The 27,682-nt window shown below is 43.7% G+C and overlaps 1 protein-coding gene across 1 annotated transcript; it reads right to left on the bottom strand.

Annotated features, from left to right (window-relative positions):
- Positions 1 to 19: 19 nt before the first annotated feature.
- MCMBP (minichromosome maintenance complex binding protein) lies at positions 20 to 27,463 on the bottom strand. Its single transcript, XM_037059636.1, has 16 exons — positions 27,133 to 27,463; positions 17,883 to 17,968; positions 17,127 to 17,267; positions 16,958 to 16,999; positions 14,565 to 14,666; positions 13,305 to 13,449; positions 10,784 to 10,935; positions 9,727 to 9,827; positions 9,104 to 9,276; positions 8,611 to 8,734; positions 7,276 to 7,393; positions 5,907 to 6,072; positions 3,978 to 4,111; positions 3,024 to 3,188; positions 1,283 to 1,371; positions 20 to 903 (listed from the first exon to the last, which is right to left on the bottom strand). Exons 1-16 carry the CDS (start codon positions 27,188 to 27,190, stop codon positions 777 to 779), a joined length of 1,923 nt encoding a protein of 640 aa, XP_036915531.1. The 5' UTR covers positions 27,191 to 27,463; the 3' UTR covers positions 20 to 776.
- Positions 27,464 to 27,682: the final 219 nt, after the last annotated feature.

Below are 27,682 nucleotides of genomic sequence, written 5' to 3'. Positions count from 1 at the left end.
AGTGGGTTGTGTTTCCTGCCCCCCCGCAAAAGGTGCATTTATTCCATTTAAAGGAGTATCTCATTCTGAGATTTTCCTCTTATGAAAAAAATAATGGTGATAATACAGTGATTTCTTTCAGGTAAGTTGGCAAAATAAATTGGCGACCTTGTCCATCTCAAATTTTTGAGAAACATTACTGGTCTGTGAATTCCAAAAGTATGGGAACCACTGCCACATGAAAGGCTGGTTTTGCAGGTTAACAACTATTAAATAGGGAAAAGGTTCCATGATCAGATGTTTGGGAAGTCATGTGAAATTCTATGGTTTCATTTCCCAAACATTCAACCACTAGACACCTTCAGATCCACTAGTAACTGGAAAGACGTAAAAATCTGGAGTGAACAATTCCAGACTTTAGAATTGCTACGGCTTTCTTCAAATGACGTTGCTGCTAGCATTTTAACAGAGTCTGGCCTTTGACTTAGCTGAAGCTAAGGAAATGGTATAATCAACAACATTATCTTATCAATATTAAACTTTTAATATCAAATACAATTTTTGTACATTGTTACTAATTTATAATTATAAAACAAACTCCAAAAGCTCCATAAAACCAGCAAGGTAAAAGCCCTTACTGAATATGATATAAACTTCAGATGTCACCAGGCTTGATTTCAGGAAAAGTCATTGGTTTTTGATACAAATTATCTATAAAACAATGGTATAAATGGTATTTGAATTGTACAATAATGTGGCTACAATTTGCCCATTATTCTTTCATAGCTATCAGATGTTTAAAGTTCATTTCCATTCACATATTTCTGTTGCTGAAGCCTGGTTCTTCTCAAAGACTCTAGCTGCTTTGCTCTTAGCCATCGTTCTCTTGACAGTGTGGTCTGACCGGCACTGAGAGACAGAAACCTACGTTGAAAGAGAGACACACAATTTAAGTCCAAACCTAGGATAATAACGGTACTTCGTTTTTTCATTTTTAAGACCTAGGAATACTGGTTTAGGAGATAAGATCTCTAGTAGGGATGCAAAGTCAGACTTCTACAAAGGAATCTTTTAAGGCAAATTTGGAGGATGACTCGCTTTTAGAAGCTTAAAGAACAAGCAGCATGCTGGGTGGTTCCCTGGAAGTAGTCATGGTCCAAACACAATGCTACTTCACAAGGTGTTTTTAAAAACAAAAAGTTCCTTTCTATTCTTAGAAGTCTACCTCAGTTATTCCTAAGTAAGCCAGGGGCTTTTATTCATGCCTCACTTTAACCAGACTTGTACTGGCAGGCACACTCACCGAGCTACAATGAGCAGCTGGTGGAGATCATCAGCAGTGATGCTCTGAGGATCGTTCTTGCGCATTTCCACAAAGTCATCTTCAACGGCCTTTATCAAGAGAGTAGAACAAAATTTTGACTTTAAAACCATTCCTTAGCAGGAAACGACACTTGTATTAAATAGGGAAAAGGGAAGTAATGTGGTCCCTGACTGACATAAACCTGAGGAAGTCAGCCCTGCTTCTCAGACAAATGAGATGACACGGGTGAAAGGGTCACCAAACTTAATGCGTATGGCTAACACTACTGAGGAAGGTATTCCAAACAAAGTGAAACTCGGATTCATTTGAGAAGACCAGGCAAACAGATAGGTCAGCAATGTGCGCAATAAACAGGACGCCTTTAAACACAGAACAATGACATTAGCAAAAATGGCAGAGTGCAGGCCTCTGAAAAGTCTCTCCACCATTAAAGGGAATAAGAATAGTAAAAATGATCAACACCAGCTTCTTCAAAGCTGGAAAATCAACCAGACGCCTCATAGCATTTACTCAAGACAGAAGTGAGAACACTGAGCTTCAGGACTTTTAACTTGGCCTATTTCCCAGCCCATCTCCCAAGCAGCCCTGAAAACGGACAGCCTGGCAAACCCCCAAAGAGGGTAGTCGGGCCAAGAATTGTTATCATTTGGCTGGCTGGTGGTTCCCTGGAAGAACCCATTTGCAAAGCTGTCTTTAACCTGCCTTGAAGCATGCCCGGTATGACCGGTGCTTCTTCCCCATCACAACCAGAAGCACTTAATATCACGGCTGCCTCAGGCACTGGATAATATTGGGGCAAACAGCAGGCTAACTGAAAGCCTTAAGAGGATAGACAGGGAATGAGATGTCCACGTGTATGTAAGAGACAAATAAATTGCCAGGAGTTCAGAAGGTCACATGCCATGCACAGGTCTGTGTGCATGCTCAGATCTGAGCAGGCCCTAAGCTCGTGCCTCTGAATAACCTTGTGACTCTCTGCAAGCAGAAAGTGAAGGAAGGCTAGCCCCTACATACATACATACACACACACACACACACACACCCCTCCCCCACCCCCAAGAAAGAATTCTAGATCCAGCAAAAACTAGTCTTCAACAATGAAGGAGAAATTAAGACATTTCTAAATAAGCAAAACCTTAAGAGAAAATTTGTCACAAGCCAATCTACCCTATAAGAAATACTAAAGAAAGTTGTTCTAGCTGAAACAAAGGAACACGGCAAAGTAACTGAATCCACATAAGAATCAGTGGTAAAGGGAACTACAAAGGTAAACAGAAGCAGTCTCAATGTCTTTTTCTTTGTAACTTTTCTTCTGATTTAAAGATAACTGGATAATGCAACCATTATAAATGTTGATGGACAATGTATAAAGACATAATCTGTATGACAATAAAGCACACAGGAAGAAGGAATGAAATTGTAAAGAAGCAAAGTTTTTGTGTATTATTATGATTACACTGACATTAATCCAAATAGACGGTTATAGTTAAGATGGTTGACTGTAGCCACCAGGGCAGCTACTAAGAAAAAAAAGTATAAAAGACGTGGAAATTAAAATTGTATACAGGAAAAGCTACTTCAAACAAGACAAGGGCAGAAATAGAGGGATACAGACCTACAGAAAACAAATGACGAAATTGCCTTATCAGTCATTACAATAAATACAAGTTGGTTAGTAAGTACTTTGAGAAGGAAATCCCTTATTTTACCCCAAACATACCTTGGTTATTTCATCAGATATGCTATAATCCAGGAACCTCAGGAGGGTCAGATAAATGCGGAATTTGTTCAGCACAGAAGGCAGCACCGCGGAGAGAAGGCTGTTCATGTACTCCTCCATGTTCGGGGGGGTCAGCTGTGGCTGTAAGTGGACCTGGCAGTCTGCCTGAAAAGAGGAACAGCACAGTATTTTCCAAGTCCCTAAATTAATACAAATCTCAGGCAAATGGATGCATCATCTCTACCACCCCTAAGAGAACTGAAAATACTATTCATTGCGGGGGAGGGGTCTACTTTTTAGCATTAAGTTACACTACACCTACCTCAGCCATCATTACAAGTTAGCCCTTTCTTGGTTACTCATGTTTCCTCAACAGGATCAGCAAACATATAAAAAGGTAGCCAGCCTCTACAAAGCAGCTAATTAAAATGTTTAAGATTTCCTTAATCATGAAATATGTATTCTCTATCTTACTGACACTTTCCCACTAAAAACTTACCAAATAGGCCCTTTCATCCTCATTTGCCAGTCGTTTTCTCACGAATCCCAGTGAACATGACTACACAGAGACACGCGATGCCCTTCCAACACCCGAGGGTACTTCTCACCATTAAGAGACCTGTCAGCGCCCCTGGTGAGGCTACCAGAGCCTTTCACCATAAAGCATGAAAATCATCGTCAGGAACACTCCAAAAGGAACTCTAAAATATTGCTCACGTGAGACGGGCAGAAAACAATGGAGCAGAGGCAGCAAGAACAAAGGTCTGGGTGTTATCAGGCAAGTTATGGGCAGCTTCTACTTTCTATGCCTAGATGTGGGAATTCATCAGTGCCTTACTGATAATCAGCAGTTAAATTTTTAAAACCAGGTTAGCTTACTAATAAGCAGCAGCCAAGAGAAAATACAGTTATCTTTCCCATATAACCTCTCCATTTAAAAATGACTCATCATACCGGTAGGAGTGACCTCCCCTCTGAAGTAATCAGAACATTGATATTGCAGGGGAATTCCATCTGGTGGTAACTGAAATCATAATCCACCTTCTGCCAAGTTATTAAGTTGCTCAGGGCTGTCACGTTATGAACACCTAGAAAGGCAATAAAATAACTTTTTAGTTATTTCATTTTAATCACCTAAACAAATCACCGTATTTTGCCGTGTATAGCACGTATTTTTTGCCCAAATTTTTCAGAGAAAAATAAGGGTGCGCCATACACGGAAGCACATTATATACAGCAAAAATAAGGTAGTTTTGCTGACGCTGATTGTAAGACATGAGGTTTCTACTTTTTAACAACAGTACATGAGACACTATTCAATTCACTAAGCTTCATGTTCATTCAGTAATGGGCTTCTTATGAGGTATTTGTCACACTAGACAAATGTATTTCTGGGGCAAAAGACCCCCCAAAATCTAAACAAGCATCTAGTATGCAATTAGGCAAAAAATAGGCTCCCAATTAGTTATGATTACTTTTTATGCGGTGGGTTCAAGGCTAAAATATTATGGTAGAACTAAAATTCTATATATCCATAGACATGTTATTGAATATGACACGCCACTCATTTTTGCCATATTATGTACCCCCCCGCACTGTTTTTAATTCTATCTTTTCCCACTGAACTTATCACCAACAGTGTCTTAATTCTCATTTGAACAGATATATTTGCTTTCTTTTCATAATGTTCCATCAACTAAGATTGGTTCAAACCATGTGATCTATTACTGACCTTTTTTCTCAGAGATTGTTTGAAAAGATTTTTATTTTCACATTGAGCGGTAAACAATGTTTTTTTGAGACCTTTTCTACACTTTTTTTTTTAGGTAATTGTGACTAAAACCTCTTCCCTTTTCAGACTTCAGCTGTTCACTGCTTACTTGTTCTATCATTAGACCATTTTTTTAAAAATAACTTTTTATTTAATTCTTGTTCAAGTACAGCTTTATGTCTTATATTCCCAACCCTGCCCACCCCCCGCCCCATGCTCCCCGCCTCCCTCCCATTTCCACCCCCCACCCTTAGTTATTGTCCATGTGTCCTTTATACTTGTTCATGTGAGTCCATCCCCTTTTCCCCTATGATTCTCCCCTCTCCCCTCTGGACCCTGTCAGCCTGTTCCATATTTGAGTGTCATTGGTCATGTTTTGCTTGCTTGTTTGTTTTGATTAGATTCCTGTTAACGGTGATATCATATGGTATTTGTCTTTCACCGCCTGGCTTATTTCGCTCAGCATAATGCTTTCCAGTTCCATCCATGATGTTGCAAGGGGTAGGAGCTCCTTCTTCCTTTCTGCGGCATAGAATTCCATTGTGTAAATGCACCATAGCTTTTTGACCCAGTCATTGACCGATGGGCATCTAGGTTGCTTCTAACTCTTGGCTATCGTGAATTGTGCTGCTATGAACATCGGGGTGCATAGGTTCTTTTGGATTGGTGCTTCAGGGTTCTTAGGATATACTCCTAATAGTGGAATTGCTGGGTCAAAAGGCACGTTCATTTTTAGTTTTCTTAGAAAATTCCATACTATTTTCCATAGTGGTTGTACCAGTCTGCAATCCCACCAACAGTGAACTAGAGTCCCCTTTTCCCCACAACCTCTCCAGCACTTGTTGTTTGTTTCTTTGTTTATGATGGCCATTCTGACTGGTGTTAAGTGGTATCTCATTGTGGTTTTCATTAGACCATTTTGATAAAATGTGACAAAACACCGTTGAGGTTCACAATTTATAATATGTGCGTGTTTTAATTAAATTCATGTGGCAAGCCTTTACCTTAAATATTTCTGAAATCTAAATCTTTGATTACAGCTATTCTTTTAAGAAGCCTTTACCAGATCTGGCTCTCGGGCCAGAAGCGGAAGGGAAACACTGTGCACGCACCCGGGGCGTCCAGCTGGCCTTGCTCCAGCAGAGTCTCGTCCACCACGAGAGACGTGTTGCTGGGGAGCTGGAGAAGCCCACTGACCAGGCGGTTGGCTGTGTAGTCTTTGTGAGGGATGAGCTTCAGGTGGTTCATGTTCTCTATAGTCATCTGCAGACGAAAAGACTGCAAAGAGAATTTTTAATGAGTAGGGTGGGTGGGAAGTTTCCGGTTTTAAGAAAACATGTATTTGGAACTAAATATTGTGTTTTCTACAGAAAGATCTTGTCAATTCCCGAGAGTAGTCTCATGGTTTCTTGAGTTCTTTTAAGCAGAAATTGTACCTATATCCTAAATCAGAATTTCACTATGAGCTGCTTTATTCTCAACTGTCTTGTTCAGTATTCTTTCGATTCATTTTTATTTTACCAGTGAACCATAAACAAGTACCTGGAAGCAGAACTTCTTTAACCTCCCACAGGGCAACAAAACAGAAAACGGTTATGTACTCTGCAAGATGGGGAAAGAAGAGCTAACTTTCCTCTGTGCTCTCTGAATATAAATCACAGTCATTCACCACAGACCACTGCAGATTCGTGAACTGTTCCAGAAACACCAAGGCGCAGGGTGCACAGAGCTGTGGCTGGCACTGCTGGTCTCCCAGTGCACTCGCCTGGGCTGCAGGCCACCTCCGGGGCCAGCTGTCACAGCACACCTGTGTAAGCCCTGCGCCGCCTCCTTCCACCCCAGGAGTGCTCCCGCCCCTTCCCTGCTCCCACTGCACCCCGCTGCACCCTGCTCTTCCAGCTCTCTGGCCTAAGCAGCAGTGCTGTGGCGGGGGTCGAAACTGGGGTGGGCGAGAAGAGTGCTGAGGAAGAGACCAGGCACATTTTCAAAATTTAAAGGATTTTTGTACTTTGGCTTCACTGAAGTCAAAGATAATAGGAGAGGGAGGCCACGTCACAGGTACAGGCAAATCACCCCAAAGGAAGCAGAGCCCGACAAAACGAGGCGTGGCTCTGTGCAGGGTCCGGCTCCACGCAGGCGGGCTGCCTGCTCTGTTGTGAACACCACGCAAGCTGTGAAAGAGGCGCATGTTCGGTGCACACGGAGGAGCCCACATTACATGCAAACTGGCGGCGCTGAGAGCACAATCTTGAGAGCATAACTGTACCTGGGTTCACTGTTACATTTACAGAAATTTCTGCTAAGGCAACAGTGAAATGTTTTGGGGCGAGTGTATTTTAAATTATGGAGCTTGGCAGGCTCTGTTTCCCCATCAAAACATCTTGTAAATCTCAGAGTTAAATATTTGGGTTGAATGAAAGACATTTAGATGGACTTTAAAAGTGTGCTCAGATTTATAATACATATTTATACCGATCTTACCGCTGGAACAAGATGTTGAATAATTCGATACAAGTGTTCCGTGAAGGTACTGTTCCGTGGGCAACCACTCAAGTTAACTGTAAATTTTCCTAGCGGAAGAACATCTCTTCTTGTATACCTAGGGGAAAAATAGCAATCTGTGATACTCAGGTGATTTCCATAAAACAAACAAACATGGGAAAATTAAGTGTCACTAAAAATAGATTATTCTGATCAGTACTGCAGTGTAGTTTAGAAAAAACTAGGAAACTCTAACATTTAGGGAAACAGTGCAACGGTCTATAATGAAATACTGTGCAGCCATTCAAAAGTTCATTGAGAAATGAGGGCTGTGACTGAACACACATAACCCGAGAGTGGGAGCCGATGAACTCAGAAACAGAACAACACACAGAGGGGAAAAGAGGAACTTAGAAGCTATTTTTGTTATTAACCAGTGACTAATATTAACCAATAAACAAGCCAAGGGTAAAACAAAAAAAAAGTTCATCAAGAATTATGGAGCCGTGGCTGGTGTGGCTCAGTGGACTGAGTGCCAGCCTGCACACCAAAGGGTCGCCAGTTCGATTCCCAGTCGGGGCACATGCCTGGGTTGTCGGCCAGGTCCCCAGTAGGGGTGTATGAGAGGCAACCACACATTGATGTTTCTCTCCCTCTCTTTCTCCCTATCCCTCTCTAAAAATAAGTGAAAATCTTAAAATATTTTTGATGGATGTTTAATACATATTAAGTGGCAAGAGCAAACTGGATTTGTGTTTGGAGCACAGCTGAGAACGACGTGGGAATGTATACAGTGTAAACAAAAATACGGCACGAACGTGTGCTGGAGTGTGTTGACGGGGGTGATCTCTAAGTGGAGCGATTGCAGACGATTTCTATTTTTTATTTATGCTCTTGGAATTTGCTGAAGGTGCGCACATTACCTTTGACATCAGAAAAGAGGACCAGAGTGATGTGAGAGCAGGGGTGCCCACACCCACACGGAGCTGGCTGTGCCCACGACAGACCCGCTGACTGTTAGACAAAGGGCCGTAGATGTACAGACACAGAATTCCAAACTCAAAAAAGGTAGAACAGTTCACGTTTCTCCAGGTCCCTGATCTGACTTTGGCTTTTACATTTAAAGAGAATCAAAATGCTAAATGTGAAACTTAGAAAAGGTAGAAAAGGAATTTGTCTTTGATTCAGTCTAACAAAATCTTTGATTTGGTTTTGTTACACTGAATAAACCACCTGATGATGAAAACCTCGGAAACCTCCGAGGAAACCTCCTGCTCTTTCTCACTTTCAACGAAGCCCAACCCCCTTGATCCCCACGAGGGACACGGCACTTACACAGTGGAGATGAGATGTAATATAAGGTACTCAGCAGCCAAACCGTCTCCCAGAAGGGCATGGGTTAGGAACCCAAGCAGCTCTGCTCTGACCGGAGACAATTCGGACATGAAGCTCGAAACAACTGGAGAAGGAAGGGAGACTAGATTCAGAATAAACACACCAGCTCCTCTCAAGTGTCTTAGGTTAAAAAGGTTAACTCTGTGGAACAAAAAGCACTGTAAGTCAGTAGATGACCAGCAACGACTTACCAAGATCAGTCAACCAGAAGTGCCAATCTTCAAAATGAGACAGCTTATAACACCCCCCCCCCCCCACAGCCCTGCATTTAGCAAAAGGAATTAACCTAAAGGCTTATGGGGCAAAGGAACAGTGATTACTCTGACGAATGAGGACCTGACTCTCAGTTCCATTGTGAGTGAGTGCACGTCACAGGCAGCTCCTGACACACACTGGGGACAAGAGTCTCTGGGCCACAGGCCTTAGCACTTACAGGTTTTGCTCTCCTCTTTGTTAAGGCAAGCTGGCAATAATGGGTTGATGTGCTGCAGCTTCTGGGCCAACACCACATGAATTCTTGGCACTAAGGAAGCGGGGGGGCTGTGCACTCTCTGCTCCTCGGCTGTGTCTGTGCACTCCATCGGGTCCAGAAGGGAACAGGCGTCCCTGCAGAGGGGGACAGAGCTTAATTCCGAGATCCGTCAGTTGTGGAGATGTGAAAATAATACACATCTCTGAAAAAAGTGAGCATTCAGGCTAGGAACAGTTCTACCTGTACATCTCCTTGAAAACCAGAAAATAGCTCCTCTTTCGTCACCCCCCAGACTTCCGGATGGCCTGACTGCACAATGACACAACATGTGTTCCACACTTTGAGAGCAGCCACTGTGTAAACACAATGTGCTGTCACTGCGCTCAAAGGGATACAGTACGTCTACTCGTTTGGTTATTTCAAAACAGGTTCTTGAGCCATCAGTGGGAACATTAAATATGACAGGATGTCTCAAAATGCTGTGTCTTTTCCTTAAAAGCCACCAGGTAGCTATTATTCAGTAAGTAGAAAATCCATTCATCTCTATTCTGCTAATAGTTATCAAAAAAGAACAAAAGACTCACTTTTCCTCATTATTCAGTATGCTTAGCACAGGATCCACAGAGAGTATGCCGTATAACTCAAGAACATCGTTTACTTTGAAACAATCCCAGTCTTCATAGACCTAACAAAAGACCACATGACAACATGTTGTTAGGACTAAGTAACACCAAACAAGCCTAAGATAGAAGTCTTTAAGTAAAGTAATAATAACAAGCCCTGGCTGGTGTGGCTCAGTGGATTGAGTGCTGACCTGTGGAACCAAAGGGTCACTGGTTCGATTCCCAGTCAGGGCACCTGCCTGGGTTGTGGGCCAGGTCCCCAGTTGGGGGCGCGAAAGAGGCAACCACACACTAATGTGGTGGTTCTCTCTTTCACTTCCTCCCTCCCTTCTCCAATTTCTAAAAATAAATAAAATCTTAAAAAAATAAAAGAACAAACTATTAATATTTTTTCTTATGTTTTAAATACAAATGAGAAATGGATTTTGGCAAGAGAAGGAAGACTAGTGGAAATAAAGTAGATATTAGAAATTCAGAAATAATATAGGAAGAGAGCAGAAAAACAGACTTCCCAAAATTGTCTATATCCTAATTCCTGAAATTTGTGACTATTCTTTCATAAGCATAAGTGACTAACTTAAGAACCCTGAGATAAGGAAATTATCCTGGATTAGCTGGGTGGGCCCAGTCTGATCACCAGGCCCTTAAAACTGGAGAACCCTGTCTGCCCTTGGAGACGGGACTATGAAAAAAAGGGTCGGAGAGATGCACTGCTGCTGGCTAGGAAGGGGCCACAAACCAAGAAAAGGTGGGTGGGTGGCCACTTCTAGAAACAGTAAAAGGCAAAACAGATTCTCCCCCAGAGAAATGCAGCCCCACCTCAGTTTTACCCCAGGAAGACCCCTGTCAAACGCTGACCTAAAGCCTAGAAGCGGATACATGTCTGTTCTTCTAAGCCACCAAGTTTATGGTGCCTTGTTATGGCAGCAACGGGAAGCTGACACAAATCCCGAGTTTCCCACTGCAGTTTCTAGACACAAAACACATCTAGGTCAAGGGCAGTCTGCGAAAGGTCTACCTTTACAAGGCACGCAGGGCCCTTCTCTCCCGGCAGGGGGAAGTTCAGGTCAAATGGGGGAGACAGGCTCAGGCAGCTCCGCTGGTGTCCGGTAGAAGCTTCCGTTTCCAGACGTTTCGGCTCGCCACACCACTGAAGACCACCAACATTCCCTAAATTCGAAGGAGAGCACTGTGCTTAGCCACTTCGAAGGCCTTCTGCAGATAAAGAACCTTCCTAAGGAGTCTTTCCCGTCTGATATAAACGATGCTTCTGAGCTCACAAACTTTTTAAGGAAGTAACCCGTATTAGCAAAGCCCTGTGCCTGGCCTGTAAGAACAAAGACTATTACGATGATGATCTGAAAAATATAATCACCGTTTCTCCTACATTAAAATGGCGACAAATCCCCGCCCCAATTTCCAGTGTAAGTGCTCTTAAAAGTTAATATCTAATAGTGTTTCTTTGACATCTCTGACCTAAGGAACTCGTGGGCTACCGACAACAGAACCACCTGGGAGAACACCGTTTTCTACTTAGCAAGCAGAATAAAACCACACAGCAATAAATTCATTTGCCAAATATTTATTACCATCCACTATCTACCAGGAACCTGACTAGTGGTTGGGGTGCAACGATGATTGAAAGAGAGCCTGTAACCCAAACTGTGACCGTTCAGGGCTGGTAACTAATTAGAACCGACACACAGCCTGCTGCACTGTGGGGTGCGGCTCCGAAATAAAAAGGAATAAGCTGCTGACACACGGAACCACTTGGACGGAGCTCTAGGGAATCCTGCTGAAAAATGGCGACCCACGAAGTTAACATACTGTAAGGTTCCGCTTACATGACATCCTTCAAACGACAAAATCACAGAGATGGAGAAGAGATTAGTGGGCGCCAGGGTGAAGGACTTGGGGCAGCAGAGGCAGGAGAGAGGTGGGCACACTTCTAATAGGGCGGCATGAGACATCCAAGTAACAACTGGCCTGCAACTCGCCTGCCTGTAGCAGGCACATGCATCTACACGTGATGAAACTGCATGGAACTAAGCACACACACAAAGGTGTGTGTAAAAAACGTGAATTCTGAACAAAGTCAATGGATTGTATCCAAGTCCGCTTCCTGGTTATGATATTCTACTGTAATTAGAGAAGATGTTACCACTGGGGGAAACTGGGCCAAGGGTATACAGGGTCTCTCTATTATTTCTTACAACTGCTTGTGAATCTATACTTCTCAGAAAAAGGTTAAAAATATTTATAGCCTGAAAGACTGCCCAGAAACCAAGAAGCTAAACTCTATAGAAATAATGTGCTTGAATGAAAAGTTAAAAGCCTGGCAGTACGGCATTCAAACAGGGGCGGAAACAGAAAGGAGGAGCAAGTGCTTATGTGGTAAGAAAGAATCACCTAAGATCATTTATTATTATGACACACCACTAATTTTAATAGACACTGGGGGTAGGTGGAGAAAAATACTATGTGTGTCTGTATTTGCTGTAAAGCATTCCAACTTTAAAGCCGGTAAAGTATTCCAGACTAAGATATAATTAAATGAAGTTCACTAGGAGTTCTCTGCTCACCCCTGACTTGTGTTTGCTCTCGCAACCTGATCTGGCGGAGACCAGTGGGCTAGCTTGCTTTGCCTCCTCTTCCTTTAATCTGCCATCTCGTTAGAAGTATAAAGAGAAGTGAGTGAGCGAACACAGGAGACACAAAGACAAGCATATCCACCTGCCAGAGCACAGAGAGCCGCCACGCATAAAAACTGCAATCAGTGAGATCAATAATGATACACAGATTGTGTAATTCGCTCTCTCAGAAAATGTCAACGTTTGGTCTCTTCTTTTAATCAGAACCAGGTGTGTTTTAAGAAACAAGCTACCGCAAACATAGGTAAACAGGACAGAAGCGCGCCTCTTGTAAGGGCCGCCTCCTTTAAAGTTTAGGAACAGGCAACGCAGTGTGTCACAGCTGCCTGTGTTTCCGTCTGAGATTGAAGCGCCACTACAAGACAGTAAAGAAGGCTGTTTTCAGACATGAATAAATCATTTTTAGGGTAAACCACTACCTTGCACATTACCTAAGGGCTGAGAGAGAAGTGAACATAAAGGGCCCTGGCTGGGTAGCTCAGTCTCAGAGCATCGTCCCCACAGGCCACGGTGTGGACTTGATCCCCGGTCAGGGCACATACAAGAATCAACCAATGAATCCGTAAGTGGAACAACCAATCAATATTCCTCTTTCTCTCCCCCTTCCTCTCTCTCTACAATTAAAAGACCCATTTCAGCTAACCACTGCATACCCTTAAAAATGGACAGCAAAGCACCAACGGCTTACTACACGATCCTAACTGCGCAGTCTGACCAGCGTCCTGCAAAAACTCTCCACCCTGCAATTCTGCAGTGCCTGTAATTCTGATACCCGTGAACGCTAGGCTGTCAAACCGCCGCTGGCTCCTGAATCCAGAGCTGTGTTACGCAACGGCGCACTCTGAAGACGGATCCAAGGAGAGGGAGAGGGAAGTCGGAGGAACCCACCTGTCCGTCTGGCCCCTGCATGCTGGTCTTTCTGTTTGTGAGGCTGTAGGTCCATGTCTTCATCGTCTTCGTAACTCCTCTTGTGACGGCTGGGCGTGTACGATGTGGAAGGAGTGACTCGAGCTTGGCTGGTGTTCATGTAGGCGTTAAATAGAAGGTTAAGGAAAGACCACCGTGTATTGAGAAACATCCTAAGTTATGTTAATTATATGACTAATAAAAGACTGCTAAATTGGCAATGTGCTCAAAATGAAAACACATTTTTAAAAATATTTTATTTATTTATCTTTAGAGGAGAAGGGAAGGAGAGAGGAAGAGAAACATCAATGCATGGTTGCCTCTCGTGCACCCCCCTCTGGGAACTGGCCCCTGCCGGGAACTGGCCTGCAACCCAGGAATGTGCCCTGACTGGGAATCGAACCATGATTGTCTGGTTCATAGGCCTGCGCTCAGTCCACTGAGCTACACCAGCCAGGGCTGAAAACGTATTTAAAAGAAGGCTGGCTTCCAGTTTTGGTCAGCAGAACCTAGTAGCTTAACCTACGCCCCCTACCCCTGCTGTAAAGAACCATAAATGGCCCTGGCTGGTGTAGCTCAGTGGACTGAGCACAGGCCTGCGAACCAGAGGATCGCGGTTCGATTCCCAGTCGGGGCACATACCTGGGTTGCAGGCCAGTTCCCGGCAGGGGACACACGATACATTGTGTGTCCTCAGCAGAGGCAACCATACATTGATATTTCTCTCCCTCTCTCCTTCCCTTCCCCTCTGAAGATAAATAAATAAAATATTTAAATAAAAAAAAAAGGACAATGTGGACAGAAGACAGGAAGCAGCTCCTTTCAAGCACTGGACCACAGGGAGCACCTGGAAATGATCCTGGAACGAGGAGTAATTCACCAGGCGAACTCCACTCCATGCCCAACTCTCTTGGGGGCACTTTCTAAATTGCAACAAGAGAGAAGTGACCACCTAATTGTTTACCTCATTACCATGGTGGCCTTCTTTTTCAATCTTTAAATCTACCTCAATCTTTTTACCAGCACCTCACTACAGGGAAGTGCCAAGATTTTACCGTTTCTAAGTGACGGATACTTCATTGCTTCATAGGCGCCCCCCACCCCCAACCCCTAACACCAGCTGGCTTCACTGGAGTAAAAAGACTTAAATTTTTACAAACCTGAAATCCAAATGATGGGTTTTTCAATTAAGAAAATGATCAGGAACCATTTACTACAAAAGAAACTGCCAATAAAGGATATTTCTTTTACCCACGTGGATTCTCCGGGCACTGGAACACAATAGAAAGTCTGTCTCTCCAAAGTGGTGGTTCGTGGAGAATTCAAATCAACTTCCTGCTGAGGCTGGGATGTGCACAAAAAAGTTTTTTAATTTTGTTATGAAAAACAAAATTAAAAAAAAAACCCAACCATATTTTCATGTTACTTTATAAAACCACAGTAAATTATTTCACATCAAGAGTTAAGTGAATTAACAAACAGCTACTAAATGCAAACTGTCATTTTTATTTTTTTTTAAGATTTTATTTATTTATTTTTAGAGGGGAAAGGAAGGAGAGAGAGAGAGAAATATCAATGTATGGTTGCCTCTGGTGTGTCCCCTGCCGGGAACTGGCCTGCAACCCAGGCATGTGCCCTGACTGGGAATCGAACCACGATCGTGTGGTTCGCAGGCCCGTGCTCAATCCACTGAGCTACACCAGCCAGGGCCAAACTGTCATTTTTAAAAAAATACTGACACACAAATCATTTTGCACACAGTAATCAGCTTACTATCTTCCCTCAAATCCATAATACACAGCATGCTACTTTCCTTTAATACACAGGATGTTTTAGACAATGCATATGGTAATCCCACTGTCTCTGTCATAGGAAATGTATCAGAATCAGCCTATAGAAAAGAAATGTAATGAAGTGCTCATTATGACGTAGCTCCAAGATGAGATCTAAGACTCAGCTATTATTCCCTAGAAACACATTCTCTATTTCACATATACTTAGAAAATGCTAAAAGGTAAAAGGTTGCAAAATGTAACTTTAAAAATTAATAAACATGCAATTTTATACTACAGAAAATCCTCTTTAAAGTAAGATGTGCATTCTGTTTTGTAGGGAAAAAAGACCCGAAAGACATCAAGTTTGAGCCTGAGATAATATTTACAAGCTGGGTCTCTGTTCCTTTCTCCCCAGGCCCAAAGCCCCTTCCCTGGTACAGCGCTTTCACCCCTGACTCTTTGGCCACACGGCACAAACAGTCTCTCTGCCTCTGGCAGTGTCACAGCTGGACGGTCGCATCTGTCTTACTCCCCTACTTCCAGACACAGAGCTACAGTAACATTGCACTGTGTGTGAGAAAAAGTTGTGTGTTCGCTATTAGCTTAATGGGAGACTTAGAGCTCCTTCGACAGGAGGTTCGGTCAGCATTTAGAAGTTGAGTTGTCAACCTGGGAGAACACTTTACCCTACGGAAACACTAAAAGTAAAACTACACTGGGAGACCCGAGGGCCATCACATGTAAGATTAAACAAATTCACCTTTCACGAGCCCTCTGCTCTAAATAATTGTAGGAAGTCACGTTTTTGTTTAATAAAATCTTTTGGGCAACTTCCCGAACTGTCTAGACCGGGCCACTGAACTAGAACACTCCATCCAATGGGAAACAAATCCCATGAACAAATGCTCCAGGATTAGGGACTACAAACCCATCTAGTGAGGTTTGAGTAGGCAGGAATCTGCCCTCCAGACTGGGGGGTGGTGACGGGAGCGGGCGGAGAAAACCCTAGAAAACCTGATTAAACTGAAAGCATGGATCCGCAAAGCAGAGAATCAGACCTAGAATGGAGGTGACTCCACCCAGGCCCCACCTTTGTGCTGAGGCCTTGCCTGCTCAACCCAATTCCTTCCAACTGACAATTACTGTCTGTGTTTCAACAGGACCACATGGAAAACACACAAAGTGCACAAAATGGGGGACATTTTTGGTTAATATATTTATTTTGATATGTTGATAATCCTTTCTTACTATTAAACTAGAAATAAATTTATAACTTTCCCCAGTTACAATGCCGGGTATGTTGAACAGGTTCTGAACGCAGTTAAATTAAGTGGTGTTCATGATCAGAAAAGTCGTTTTTTGAAATGCAGATAGTGTGTTCTACTGTAATTGCTCTTCTAGTAAGTTCCTACTGCAAGGCTACTCCTTTCAGAAGGCATCCTGCCTTCTCTCCCTGCCTGTGCTGATATGTGAGAGCATCCACTGCTTCCTCGGATCAGAAAAGCTTCTTTTCCTCTGGGGAAAAGCAGGAAGATCTTGATAAAATTTAATGAGCAAGTGTTAAGCCCAAAGTTAATCTTCCACTTTCATTTTTAAAGAATTTATTGTAACCTGTAATTTTTTTTAACCAAGTACACAGATCTTGGGAAAAGAAATTAGTTTCATTATTTGTAACATTCTACCTTTTAAGAGATTTCTAGAAGCCAAAAATGTAAAAAAAAAAGAGCAAAAACATTTCACAGGACTTCTTAGAACTTATTTACATACAAGATAAATTTAATATCAATCAAAATGTAGTAAGTTGTCTGCTTAGGCAAAAATTCTTATTAAAAATGTTTTATAGATCTTAAGGATACGTACCCCACATTCTGCTATATCTCTATATTTTCCAAAATGAAGAACCTATGGCCCAAAAAAAAGGGTAACAGAATTATAGCAACACATTTAATTCAAAACTACCGTAACACAAGAACAAAATTAATAACACTTATTATAAACAAAAAGTCCCATGATAAAAAGCTATACATACACGTGCTTTTGTGTTTCGGTCAACCGTTTCATAAACTCCCATGTAGAACTCGGGGTCGAACATATCCTGAATCATGCAGCGAAATTTCACAAAACTGTTAGGTTTCAAATAATGAAGGGGAACCTCATTCAATGATGGTACCTTAAAGGGAAACGAATCCGTCAATAAGGCACTGTATTTACAAAACATCAAGTTCATACACATACATACACATTACATGCAGACCAGAACCGTAACCACAGGCACCAAACGCAGCCCTGTTAGGAAGCCAGTCCCGCCAACAGTCAACACAACATAGTAACTGCTGGACAAAACGACTTCCGAGTTCCTCCAAGTTCCTCCAAGTTTGCATAGTGACATCTGACCATCTGGTAAACAAAGTACTTTTCCTTCTGATCACTTCTCAGGCAGCGGGAAGCCACTGGGTTTTACTGGGCTCCTCCTTTAAGACTAGTGCATGCCAATTCTTTTTAAAAGAGTAATAATCAAAACTTTCACAACTACTGATTTTGTTCTCAGAACGTCAGGTAGTCAATTACTGCCACCTAGAGGCATCAATACAGAAACATTTAATTGGCGAGTTTAAGCTTAAGTTGCAAAAGACCAAGTCTTTTAATACATATCATTTACAGCAGTGAAGGCAGAAGGCAGAATACATTAATTTCTGTTTTAAAATTATATGTGGGTTAGTCCTCTACTGAGAGAATGGAAGTTAGCCTAATCCTCTCCCCCGACAAAGAACAATAATAAACTTACCCATTTAGGAGCATTATTTTCCTTCAGCTTTCCTTTAAAATATTCAATTACTTTCTTCTCCCAGTCAGGATTAAGTCCATTTTGGGCTGAAAGACAAATATGCTTTTCAAAGGCAAAGCTACAATACAAAATAACAGACCATCTCGGGCGAGTGCCAAGTTCACAAAGCCCTACACACACAAGGCCAGACACCACCCCCTATATTCTTAGTAAAGGCCAGCTTAAAAATATCTGGTACTGCTGGACAATTAGGGGACTGCCTTAGACACCCCCCAACCAAATATACAACAATAACTGCCCATTATTTATTAAGCCTCTTAATAAGTGTGCCCAACACTCCACCAGGTTCTACAAGGACACTGAGAGCTGAAGGAACTCAGAGCAAAGACAAGCTAGGGGGTTGAAAGGGAAGCAGCCACAGCAAAGAAGAAGAACGAATGGAGGTCAAGAACCTCGGAGAGTGCTTCTGACAGAGGGGTGTTGAGCTGGGCCTTGTAAGACAGCAGAACCGAAGCATGTGGACGCACACGGGATTGGCATACTCTAGATGGGCGATTTTCAACCAGCATGCTGCAGAATTTTAGTAGCGTGTGTGTGCCATAAGAAGAAAGAGGTGGAACATCACTGCTCTGGATGTAGAGCAAGGACGGGATGAGTACCACCAGTGAGATTCAAGTTTTCGGAGCACAAAGCGCTTGGAAGCTACACGTGGCCACGGTGACCAGGATCCACCTGAAAACGAAGCCCTTCCAGAGGACAACAGTGTAGGCAGAAAATTCCTGCAGACAGAGTTTAACTACTGGGTTGCAGGGCTGCATCTGAGCCTGACAGGCAACCCACTCGTGACTTAAGTTGCTGAGACACGCATTTGTCTTTCCCAGCTTGAGTAGGACCAAGCTGGGGCACTTGCAACCACAGACTTGCTTGGAGCACACATACCACTCTATCCTATTTCCTGGGAGTTCTCGGCCAGCTGAACTTGAGCACCCCTGCAGGCGGCCTTACTCTAGTTTAAGGGGTCTGGAGAACTGAGGTGCTAATTCTTTGTGTAGACTGGATTAAGTCTTTTGTCAGATAGATGTAAGACAAATAGTTTCTCCTCATCTGTAGCTTTCTTAACATCCCGAATAGCATCTTTTGATGACGCTTTCATCTTGATTACGTCCAATTTGTCAGTTTTTTTTTCCTTTCTTTAAGAGCACCTCCTTCTTCTCGGCCACAGAGTATTCCACTGTGTAAATGTACCACATTGTTTTTATCCACGCATCTACTGATGGGCACGTGGGCAGTCTCCAGACCTCAGCTGTCGTAAATAACACTGCTGTGAACACAGGCACACCGCCTGGGAGAACACCTTCACCAAGGATACAGCTGATAAGGGCCAATTTTCCAAAATATATAAAGAACTCACACGACTCAAAACCAGGAAAACAAACAACACTATTAAAAAATGAGCAAAGGACCTGAATAGACACTTCTCCAAAGAGAACATACAAACGGCCAATAGACATATGAAAAAAAAAGTTCAATGTCACTCATCATCAGACTGATGCAAATTCAACCACAATGAGGTACCACCTCACACCTGACAGAATGGCTACCATCAATAAACCAACAAACGAGTGCTGACGAGGGTGCGGAGGAAAGGGAACCCCCCACGCACTGTTAGCAGGCGCACGGACTGGCGCAGCCGCTGCGGAAACAGTATGGAGCTTCCTCAAAAAGCTAAAAATGGATCTGCTACTGACCCGGCAATCTCACTGCTGGGAATACGTCCTGAGAACCCCGAAATACCGGTTAGGAAGAGCATATGCACCCCTACGTTCTTGTCACCTTTCTATTACCATTTCTAATTTAATGTTATGATGGCCAGAACAAACCAGAGGATTTCAGTTCTTTGAGGTTTGTTAGTATTTGCTCTGTGACCCAGGATGTGGTTGACCTTGCTGAATGTCCCCTGTGTACTCCAGAAGGATGCGCACACTGCTGCCCTTGGTGCAGTACCACGCGCGTCAACAAGACCCGCCTGGCCCAGGGCGGTACGCAGCTCTCCTACACCCTTGCCGCTACAGTTCCACAGAGTACTCAGCGAGGAGTAGTGAACTCCCCGACCGTACTTGTGGTTTTGTTTATTTTTCCTTTCAAGTATGTCAGTTTTTACTCCACGTATTTTGAAGCTCAGCTAGCAGGTGCATTTACATTTTACGTCTTCCCTTATGATGACAGATACGTATTTTATACATTTGTCCAGAGCCATGGAGGGCACACCACCAAGAATGAACCCCAATGCAAACCTTGAACTTTGGGTGATAATGATGTGTCAGTGTAGGTTCATTGACGGTGACAAAGGTATCATCTGGTGGGAGAGGCTGCAAATGGGGGAGGCTGTGCATGTGTGGGGGTGGGAGGTACACGGGAAATTTTTGTATCTCCCACTCATTTTTGCTGTCAATCTAAAACCGCTCTAAAATAATAAAATCTTCAAAACCAGGAAAGAGGGAAAGTAACAGAGACTCAAATGGAGGATGGATATATATATATATATATACACATTCAGAATAATGGTTGTAAGTTATAACAAAGTAATGTAGCTAATGTTTATGAACTCTCAAGACTATGCCAGGCACTATTCTAAGGACTTCATAGGTAGCATCTCATTTAATCCTTACGACGGACCTATGGAATCTCTTATACCCATTTTACAGATAGTAAAATATGTGTGGTTGCCTCTCATGCACCCGCTACGGAGGGTGCACCCAGGTATATACCCTAGACTGGGAATCGAACCAGTGACCCTTTGGTTTGCAGGCTGGCACTCAATCCACTGAGCCACACCAGCCAGGGCTCCCGCAGAGAATTCAAAAATAATAAAACCAACTAAAAATCAGTCTGCTTTTATCAGCACCACATATTTGCAATTCTACACAATATCACTGATAAAACATTCTTCCTTGGAAAATCTTTTGTTGGTCTCACTCCTAAACGATCATTGTTACTTCTGAGTTTTAATATGTATGGAAGTATCAAATTAGCATAATTTTTACTACCTATCCTTTAATAAGCACTGCATTCTGCACATTAATTATTTCAGAGAATCATCCTCGGTTAGGCAGCTGACTCCCAGCACAGACAGCTCCGTGCATCCGTCTGGACAGTAAAGCTCTAAGTGGTCCAGAACTTGCTTAGTGCACAGGCAGTACCCCCCAACCCCCATGGCAATCCGGAGTCCCGCCTACCTGCAATTCATCTGAAGTTAACAATACCACAGTGATTGTACAGATGACGAAACAACCTGAGTTACTTCAGTTCTACCTTCTATGAGACAACTTGGGAGTTTTTGCATTTAATGTTTAAAACAGTGGAAGTATGAGAAATTTTAGGTCATACATGAAATAGTTTACTGAATTTGAATTCCAGCTTTAATTCTTTTAAAACTGTTATTTGCTTTAAAACTAAAGAATGAATCAAGAAAATGCTTGAATGAGTCAAGAATGAATCAGTGGACGATTTAATTGCCTAACTTATCTTTTGTAGAGGTTTCCATTTTATTTGGGTTCTCTTATTAGTTGCCAGATAATTCTTTCCATAAAATATTATTACATCCAACCATAACCAGAGACCAAAATTCAAGCTATTAAGTAGCTATAAATATAATTGGGTAAAGAATTGAGCATTTTTGTCCTGCAGGAATTTGGGGAGTTACTCTTATTTCAAAGAATTAACTGCGATTAAAACAAAATTATTCAAATCTGAAGTGCGAAACCCACACCTACATGGAAGTACATTGATACAGAACTCAAAACAAAAAAAAATTCTAAAATGGGGGTCGGGGCTGGGGGAGGTGATAAAACAACGATGTCTGCATCGATTCTGACACGCTGTAATTGTGTACAGCTCTGATACACGACTACTGCAGAAAATCACACTGTAGCAAAAAGAAGAAAGTGTTAAAAATTATGCCCCCGCCCTCCCCCCACCCCGAGCCGCCTACTCAGGGTAGGGTCCTGGGGTTAAGCAGCGGTCTGGCTCTCGAGTCTGTAATCTTAACTATTCTATGTTATAAAAAGAACTTTATAAAAGCACTACAGATTCAATGTCAGTTCTATCAAAATGCTGTCTTTTTTGCTGAAATGGACACTCTGAGTCTAAATTCACAGGGAAACGCAAGGGACTCGGAAGAGCTAACGCTACTTTGAAGAGGAACAGAGGTGGACTCATACTTCCTGATTTCAAAACTTCATACAAAGCTACAGCAACCAAGACAACACGGTTCCGGCAAAAGGTTAAACATACAGACTAGTGGAACAGAACTGAGAGTTCAGAAATAACACTAATGGCGCAAGGGGCAGACAAAGGTGCCAAAACCCCTCAGTGGGATAATAAGAGACTCGAGTTGGCGAAAGCACCCGCATGCTGGGAGGGCAGCACGTCCCGGTTCCCTCCATGGACAAAACCTCCTGAACAAGGAAGGGATCCTTCTGGACCTCACCCTACGTGCTTCTTCATCTGGTGGTTTATTTATGTGCTTTATGCTTTAATAACAAACTGCTAAACGTAAAAAAACAAAAAACAAACGGTCCCGAGACAACTGGATATCCACATGCAAAAGAATGAGTTTGGATCCCTAGCTCATATAAAAATTAATTCAAAGTGGATCAAAGACCCTAATGTAAGAGCTAAAACTATAAAACTCTTAGAACACAGGTGTAAATCTTTTGCATCTGGCTTCTTTCACTTAGTACATTTCCCACACTTATGTTGTAGCATGTATTGGCAGCACTGGGTTTCGTTTCATCACCCAAAATAACGTTCCATTGTATGACATACTCTACCCTTCATTTAATACCATCATGTTTCTGCAACCATGTACAGGTTATTTAATGAGTTAAAAAGTCCCATATACATATACCACCCTTTGCCACAGCTGCCCAATCTATTCTTCTCTGAGACTCTGCCCCCTGGTTGAGGTGTGGGTCCGAACAGTCACGTCTGTCCTACGGAACTAGGCTCTGGCCATGGCTGATGAGTGCAGGAGTGGACTCCTGACTGCACGCTGGGCCAATCCGATTCAGTGACTCTGGAATCTGAGATTAAACAAAAGGTGCAGACTGGTGTGGGTTGAAACTAAGTGCAAGTGAATTTGGGAGCTGTGTGGAGTAGAGATAAAGGAGTAGAGATAAAGTTGCTCAGATTCCTGCTAGCTTTCCAGCTCCCGATCCACTCTGCAGTCTCTGGGGATACCAAGCCACCCTCCCTGCCTACAAATTCTACAGCTTTAGTTAAGACAAATTCCTTTTCTTTTTAGAGGTCTACAAGGGCGGGATAGTAGGAGAGATCGAAGGTGGGCAGGGAGATATAACAGACAAAAGGGGGTGAATTGTGTTTAGGATCACAGTGACAATGAAAAAGCATACTGACTTCTAGTCTACTTTCTTACTGCTTTAAATCTTTTAAACCACTAAGAAATACTCCTTCCCGCCATCCTCCACACCCCACTACTTTTTTGAATGAGATGCTCTTATCTCTAGTTCTGTTAGATACAACCTAAGTACCTTAAATATAACCAAAAATAACGATCTTGACCCACCCAACAATCTGAGCAGAATATACTAAAAGAATCAGAATTGATGAGCACCCCCACTCCTGAAATTAACAGCGGTTATTAATTCAAGTTTTTAATCAACTTGAGTAAAGAAAAAAATTGTTAACAGAAAAAGACATGTACAGAACTGTCTTTCTTTTTTAAAATTAAGATTCCTGCCTTTGCTTAAGAAAAGCAATTTAATACAGGTCACTACATGAACAGGCACTGGGGATCTGACTCATTAGCATCCTGCACATAACAGGACCCAGCAGAGACCCGCTGAACTAAAGTATTCCTAATCTTACTGTGAGCCTTGGACTAAATGTCCTGTACATAAAATCTTTTATATGTGTGGAGTAGACATTAAATATTAAAGGCATTTTATGAAGGTGTACAAAAAATTTTATTTTGAGTTGGCCAAAAAGTTTAGTTTTTTCTGCAAAATAAAAGACACTTTCCATTTTCACCAATAACTGCATTCATTGATTTGGATATTTTGAGTATGTCAGCTGTCTCCCACTATTGGCTTCTAGTGGGTAGAGGCCAGGGGTGCTGCTAAACATCTTCCAATGCATAAGCCAGTGCCACAGCAAAGAATTATTTTACCAAAATGTCAATAACACCAAGAAACTTTGCAAACCACTTTGACACATTAGTCAGCCACAGAACCTTCTCCATACACTGCACAAACCTTTTTTTACATTTCAGTTTTTACCTTTCTTGAAATAATGCAGCATAAAACACTGAAATATTGCATATCATCTTCTACCTTCAATATTAAAGTGGGTACACAAAAATCCACCAACTTTGATTTTTTTTTAATGCGAGCTATATGACAGCTGTCACAGTACCATCTAACGAATTTGTTTCAAATGAAGTTAAAGACAACTAAGCACTCCTGGCTGATGTGGCTCAGTGGATTGAGCACAGGCCTGTGAACCAAAGGGTTGCCAGTTCGATTCCCATTTGGGGCACATGCCTGGGTTGCAGGCCAGGTCCCAGTGGGGGAGCGGAAGCATGTGAGAAGCAACAACACATTGACCTTTCTCTCCTTCTTTCTCCCTCCCTTCCCCTCTAAAAATAAATAGAGTCAAAATCCAGCAAAGGAACCCAAGATACATGCTAATTCTAGGACACGACACATAGGATTCCTGGAGTAGCACTGAGCAGGGGTACTGAACTTAGGTTCCCAAAGGAAGAGTAAGACTGAGCCAGGAAATGTGGAAGTGGGATAGAAAGGAGGGCCAGGCAAAGGAAACAGCTGATGCAGAAGGCAAGATTCAAGGTTGAAGACAGGAAAGAGGGTTCAATGTGAGGGGTAATGTGGTGGTGAGTCCTGAGAGCTAGGGAGGGATGGAATCCAGAAAGGCCTCATAACCCACAACAGACGTGCATTACTTTTCTATCCGGGGCGGGGGGGGGGGGGTACATTTAAAACAATTTCCTACTAAACCAAAGTCTAGAAGTTTAATACCTGACATCTCACTGAACATGCCCACAGTGCTGTTATTAAAAAGGTATTCAATATATTCACACAGTGACAGGAAAAGAGAGCAAAAAATACATACACATCAGAACAGCTTCTAGAAAAAGTCCTGACCACAAGACAATATTAGTTTCTTCTCTGCAGGACACAACCTAGTACAGGAACAAGACATTCTGGGGGGGTATGTCCATCAGCAAGGTCCTGGTCCCCGCAACGATTCACAAAATTTTCTTTTTTGAAAAAGATTTTATTTGTTTTTCAAGAGAGGGGAAGGGGGGGAGACAGGGAGAGAAACATCAATGTATGGTTGCTTCTTACACACCCCCCACCAGGGACCTGGCCCACAACCCACCTGCGTGCCCTGACCAGTGAGTGACCTTTCAGTTCTCAGGACAGCGCTCAATCCACGGAGCCACACTAGCCAGGATAAGTCACAAAATTGTCAAACTACTTTAAAGTCAGTACTATACGTACAAATGACAACCTTTCTGTACCATGATGAGATGTGTCCCTTTGGATCATACACTCAGAAGACAAAATCTGACACAAATACATTCAAATCTCTATCAAATATAAAATCTTCTCATTTATCCAGCACAACTAGGGGATGGGGTATTTCTCATAACTAAAATTTTTACAGGACCAGTAACTGGAATTTCACTCTTTAAGCCCCTAAAGTTTATACTTTTGAAGGGTTTCCCCCTAAAGTATATATGCACCTGCGCCCTGGTACACCAACTGCGCAACGTAATTTTCACTCCACAGCATGGGTCATTATTTTAAACATCAGTTATGGGTTCCAGTATTCATTCTGAAGATTTAGTGGAGAGACATTTGCCCCTTCCTCAAAGCCCTTCTGATAGAGATAAAATGATTTTTTTTGCTGGTTTTTAAAAATTATATATACCTGGGCACCAGCCGGGGAGCTGACTTGGTTCGAGTATCTTTCCAATACATGGAGGTTGTGGGTTCAATCCCCCAGGTCAGGACACACGGAAGCAACCAATGAATACATCAGTAAGTGGAACAAATCAATCTCTCTCTCCAATCAATAAGTAAAAATAAAATAAAATAAATTTAAGTACCCAGATATAGTTGTCCATTTCTTCTTTATCAGGTTGTCAGTGTTCACTGGCTACCACCAGGAAGCCTAACCAGGATTTCTTCTACTTTGCTGCCTTTTATTTCAGCCTGGGAAACCAGACAACTAAACTAGTTCAAATTATAGGAAAATAATAGTGTTGCTCAATCCCTCCCTCCAAGAAACAGTAGATACATTTTACAGCATCAGTTTTGGCTTCTGGGGACTATTTAGCCTCTTATTGGACGTTCTAATATCCCACGATGCTTTAAACGAGTTAGGGGTACTCTACAGTTTTAAGTTACTTGCGGACAAGTAAGGTGTTGCGGATCCAACACAGTGATTTGCGGTTGAGTGAGTTTGCCTCCACTCCCATCTGTAGGGGAGGCGTCAAAATGCCCAGTTCACCGACAACAAACCTAAATTTTCCTTCCCGTACCCTTAGCAGAGAAGTAGCATTAAATGTACTAAGCTGATCTGCAGCACCACAAGCTCTTTCTAGGTAGAAATTCATCTGGGTAATTCAACATTTCTGGTTAGTTCCGGCACAGGAGGTGTATACCTAGGCAGGTTATAAAGCCGCCCTACCAGAAAAATTAAGCTGTTACACGAGATCTTATCTCGAAAAGGGAGGATGTGTGTAATAGTAGTTAGAGCCAACTTCTGCGGCCAGCGAGCCAGCACTCCCCCGGCGCACCGGAAGTTTTGAAATATCCTGCAGGCTTCCCCAGGCAAAGTGCTCGTCCTTCGCCCCATCGCTGTGGGCCCTCCCGCAGGTCCGGGGACCTCTCCGAGTTCTGCGGCGCGCGGGGCTCCGGCCCGGGTCCGGGCTCCGGCGGAGCCAGGCAGGGGCGCGCAGCCGTCAATCACGGCCGGCCTCCCGCTCCTCGCGGCGTAACCTTGGCCGCCTGCGGATCGCGAATCCGGCAGGTGGGAGGCACCTGCGGCCCGACCCGGGCAGGGGGCTGTCTGCGCGCCGGCGGCGCAGGCCCGATTGACCGTCTGGGCCGCGGGAGCCCCCAAGACAGCGCCCGCGTGGGGCCCGGTTCCCCGCACGGCAAACTCGGCGGCCCGCCCCGCCCCCGGCACCGCCACTCACCGAAGAAGCCCTGCACGATTCCGAGCGGGTGGCTGAGCCAATCTTCCCCACACGGCATCTCGCCGGCCGGCGTCCCGCACCGCGGCTCCTCCTCGGGGGCTCGGCCGCACCTCGCCCGCGCTCTCCCACGCAGGGCGAGACTCGTGGTTCCAGCCGCCCCGCCTCAGGGAGCGGTGGCAGCGGTGGCGGCGGCAGCCCAGGAGCAGCAGGCGACGGGAAGGCTATGCGTATAGGTCCCCAGCCTCCACTTCGCACAATGGCGGGAAATAGGCGCCACCGACCGCGCTGCTTGCGACCTGGGTGGAGCTCGCGCGGGAGGGGCGGCGGGAGCGCGCCGCGCAGCCCCGCGGGCGAGGAGGCGGGGCGGGCCGGCTAGCCCGGGGGCGGGGCGGGGCGGGGCCGCGCCGCGGCGGCGGCGCGCCGCCATCTTGGAAACGGGCAGAAGGAGGGGCATGCCGGCCTCGAGGAGGCTGTACCGCATGGAGTCGGGCGTCCCAGGCCTGCGATGGCCTTTCGCTCTTCGGCACCCTGGGCAGAAATGAGGAAGAAA

This window comes from Sturnira hondurensis, unplaced genomic scaffold (assembly GCF_014824575.4).
Source record: "Sturnira hondurensis isolate 20B ecotype Veracruz unplaced genomic scaffold, ASM1482457v3 Scaffold0011253, whole genome shotgun sequence".
NCBI classification, from domain to species: domain Eukaryota; kingdom Metazoa; phylum Chordata; class Mammalia; order Chiroptera; family Phyllostomidae; genus Sturnira; species Sturnira hondurensis.
This window is presented reverse-complemented; position numbering and strand designations above follow the sequence as displayed.

Excerpts from the sequence above, each read along its gene's own strand:
- MCMBP (XM_037059636.1), bottom strand. The coding sequence starts at position 27,190 with ATGCCGTGTGGGGAAGATTGGCTCAGCCACCCGCTCGGAATCGTGCAG. Across the intron at positions 9,828-10,783 it reads GCCCTGCGTGCCTTGTAAAG|GTCTATGAAGACTGGGATTG; the intron begins GTAGACCTTTCG and ends GTCTTTTGTTAG. Across the intron at positions 4,112-5,906 it reads AGGCCAGCTGGACGCCCCGG|GTGTTCATAACGTGACAGCC; the intron begins GTGCGTGCACAG and ends TTGCCTTTCTAG.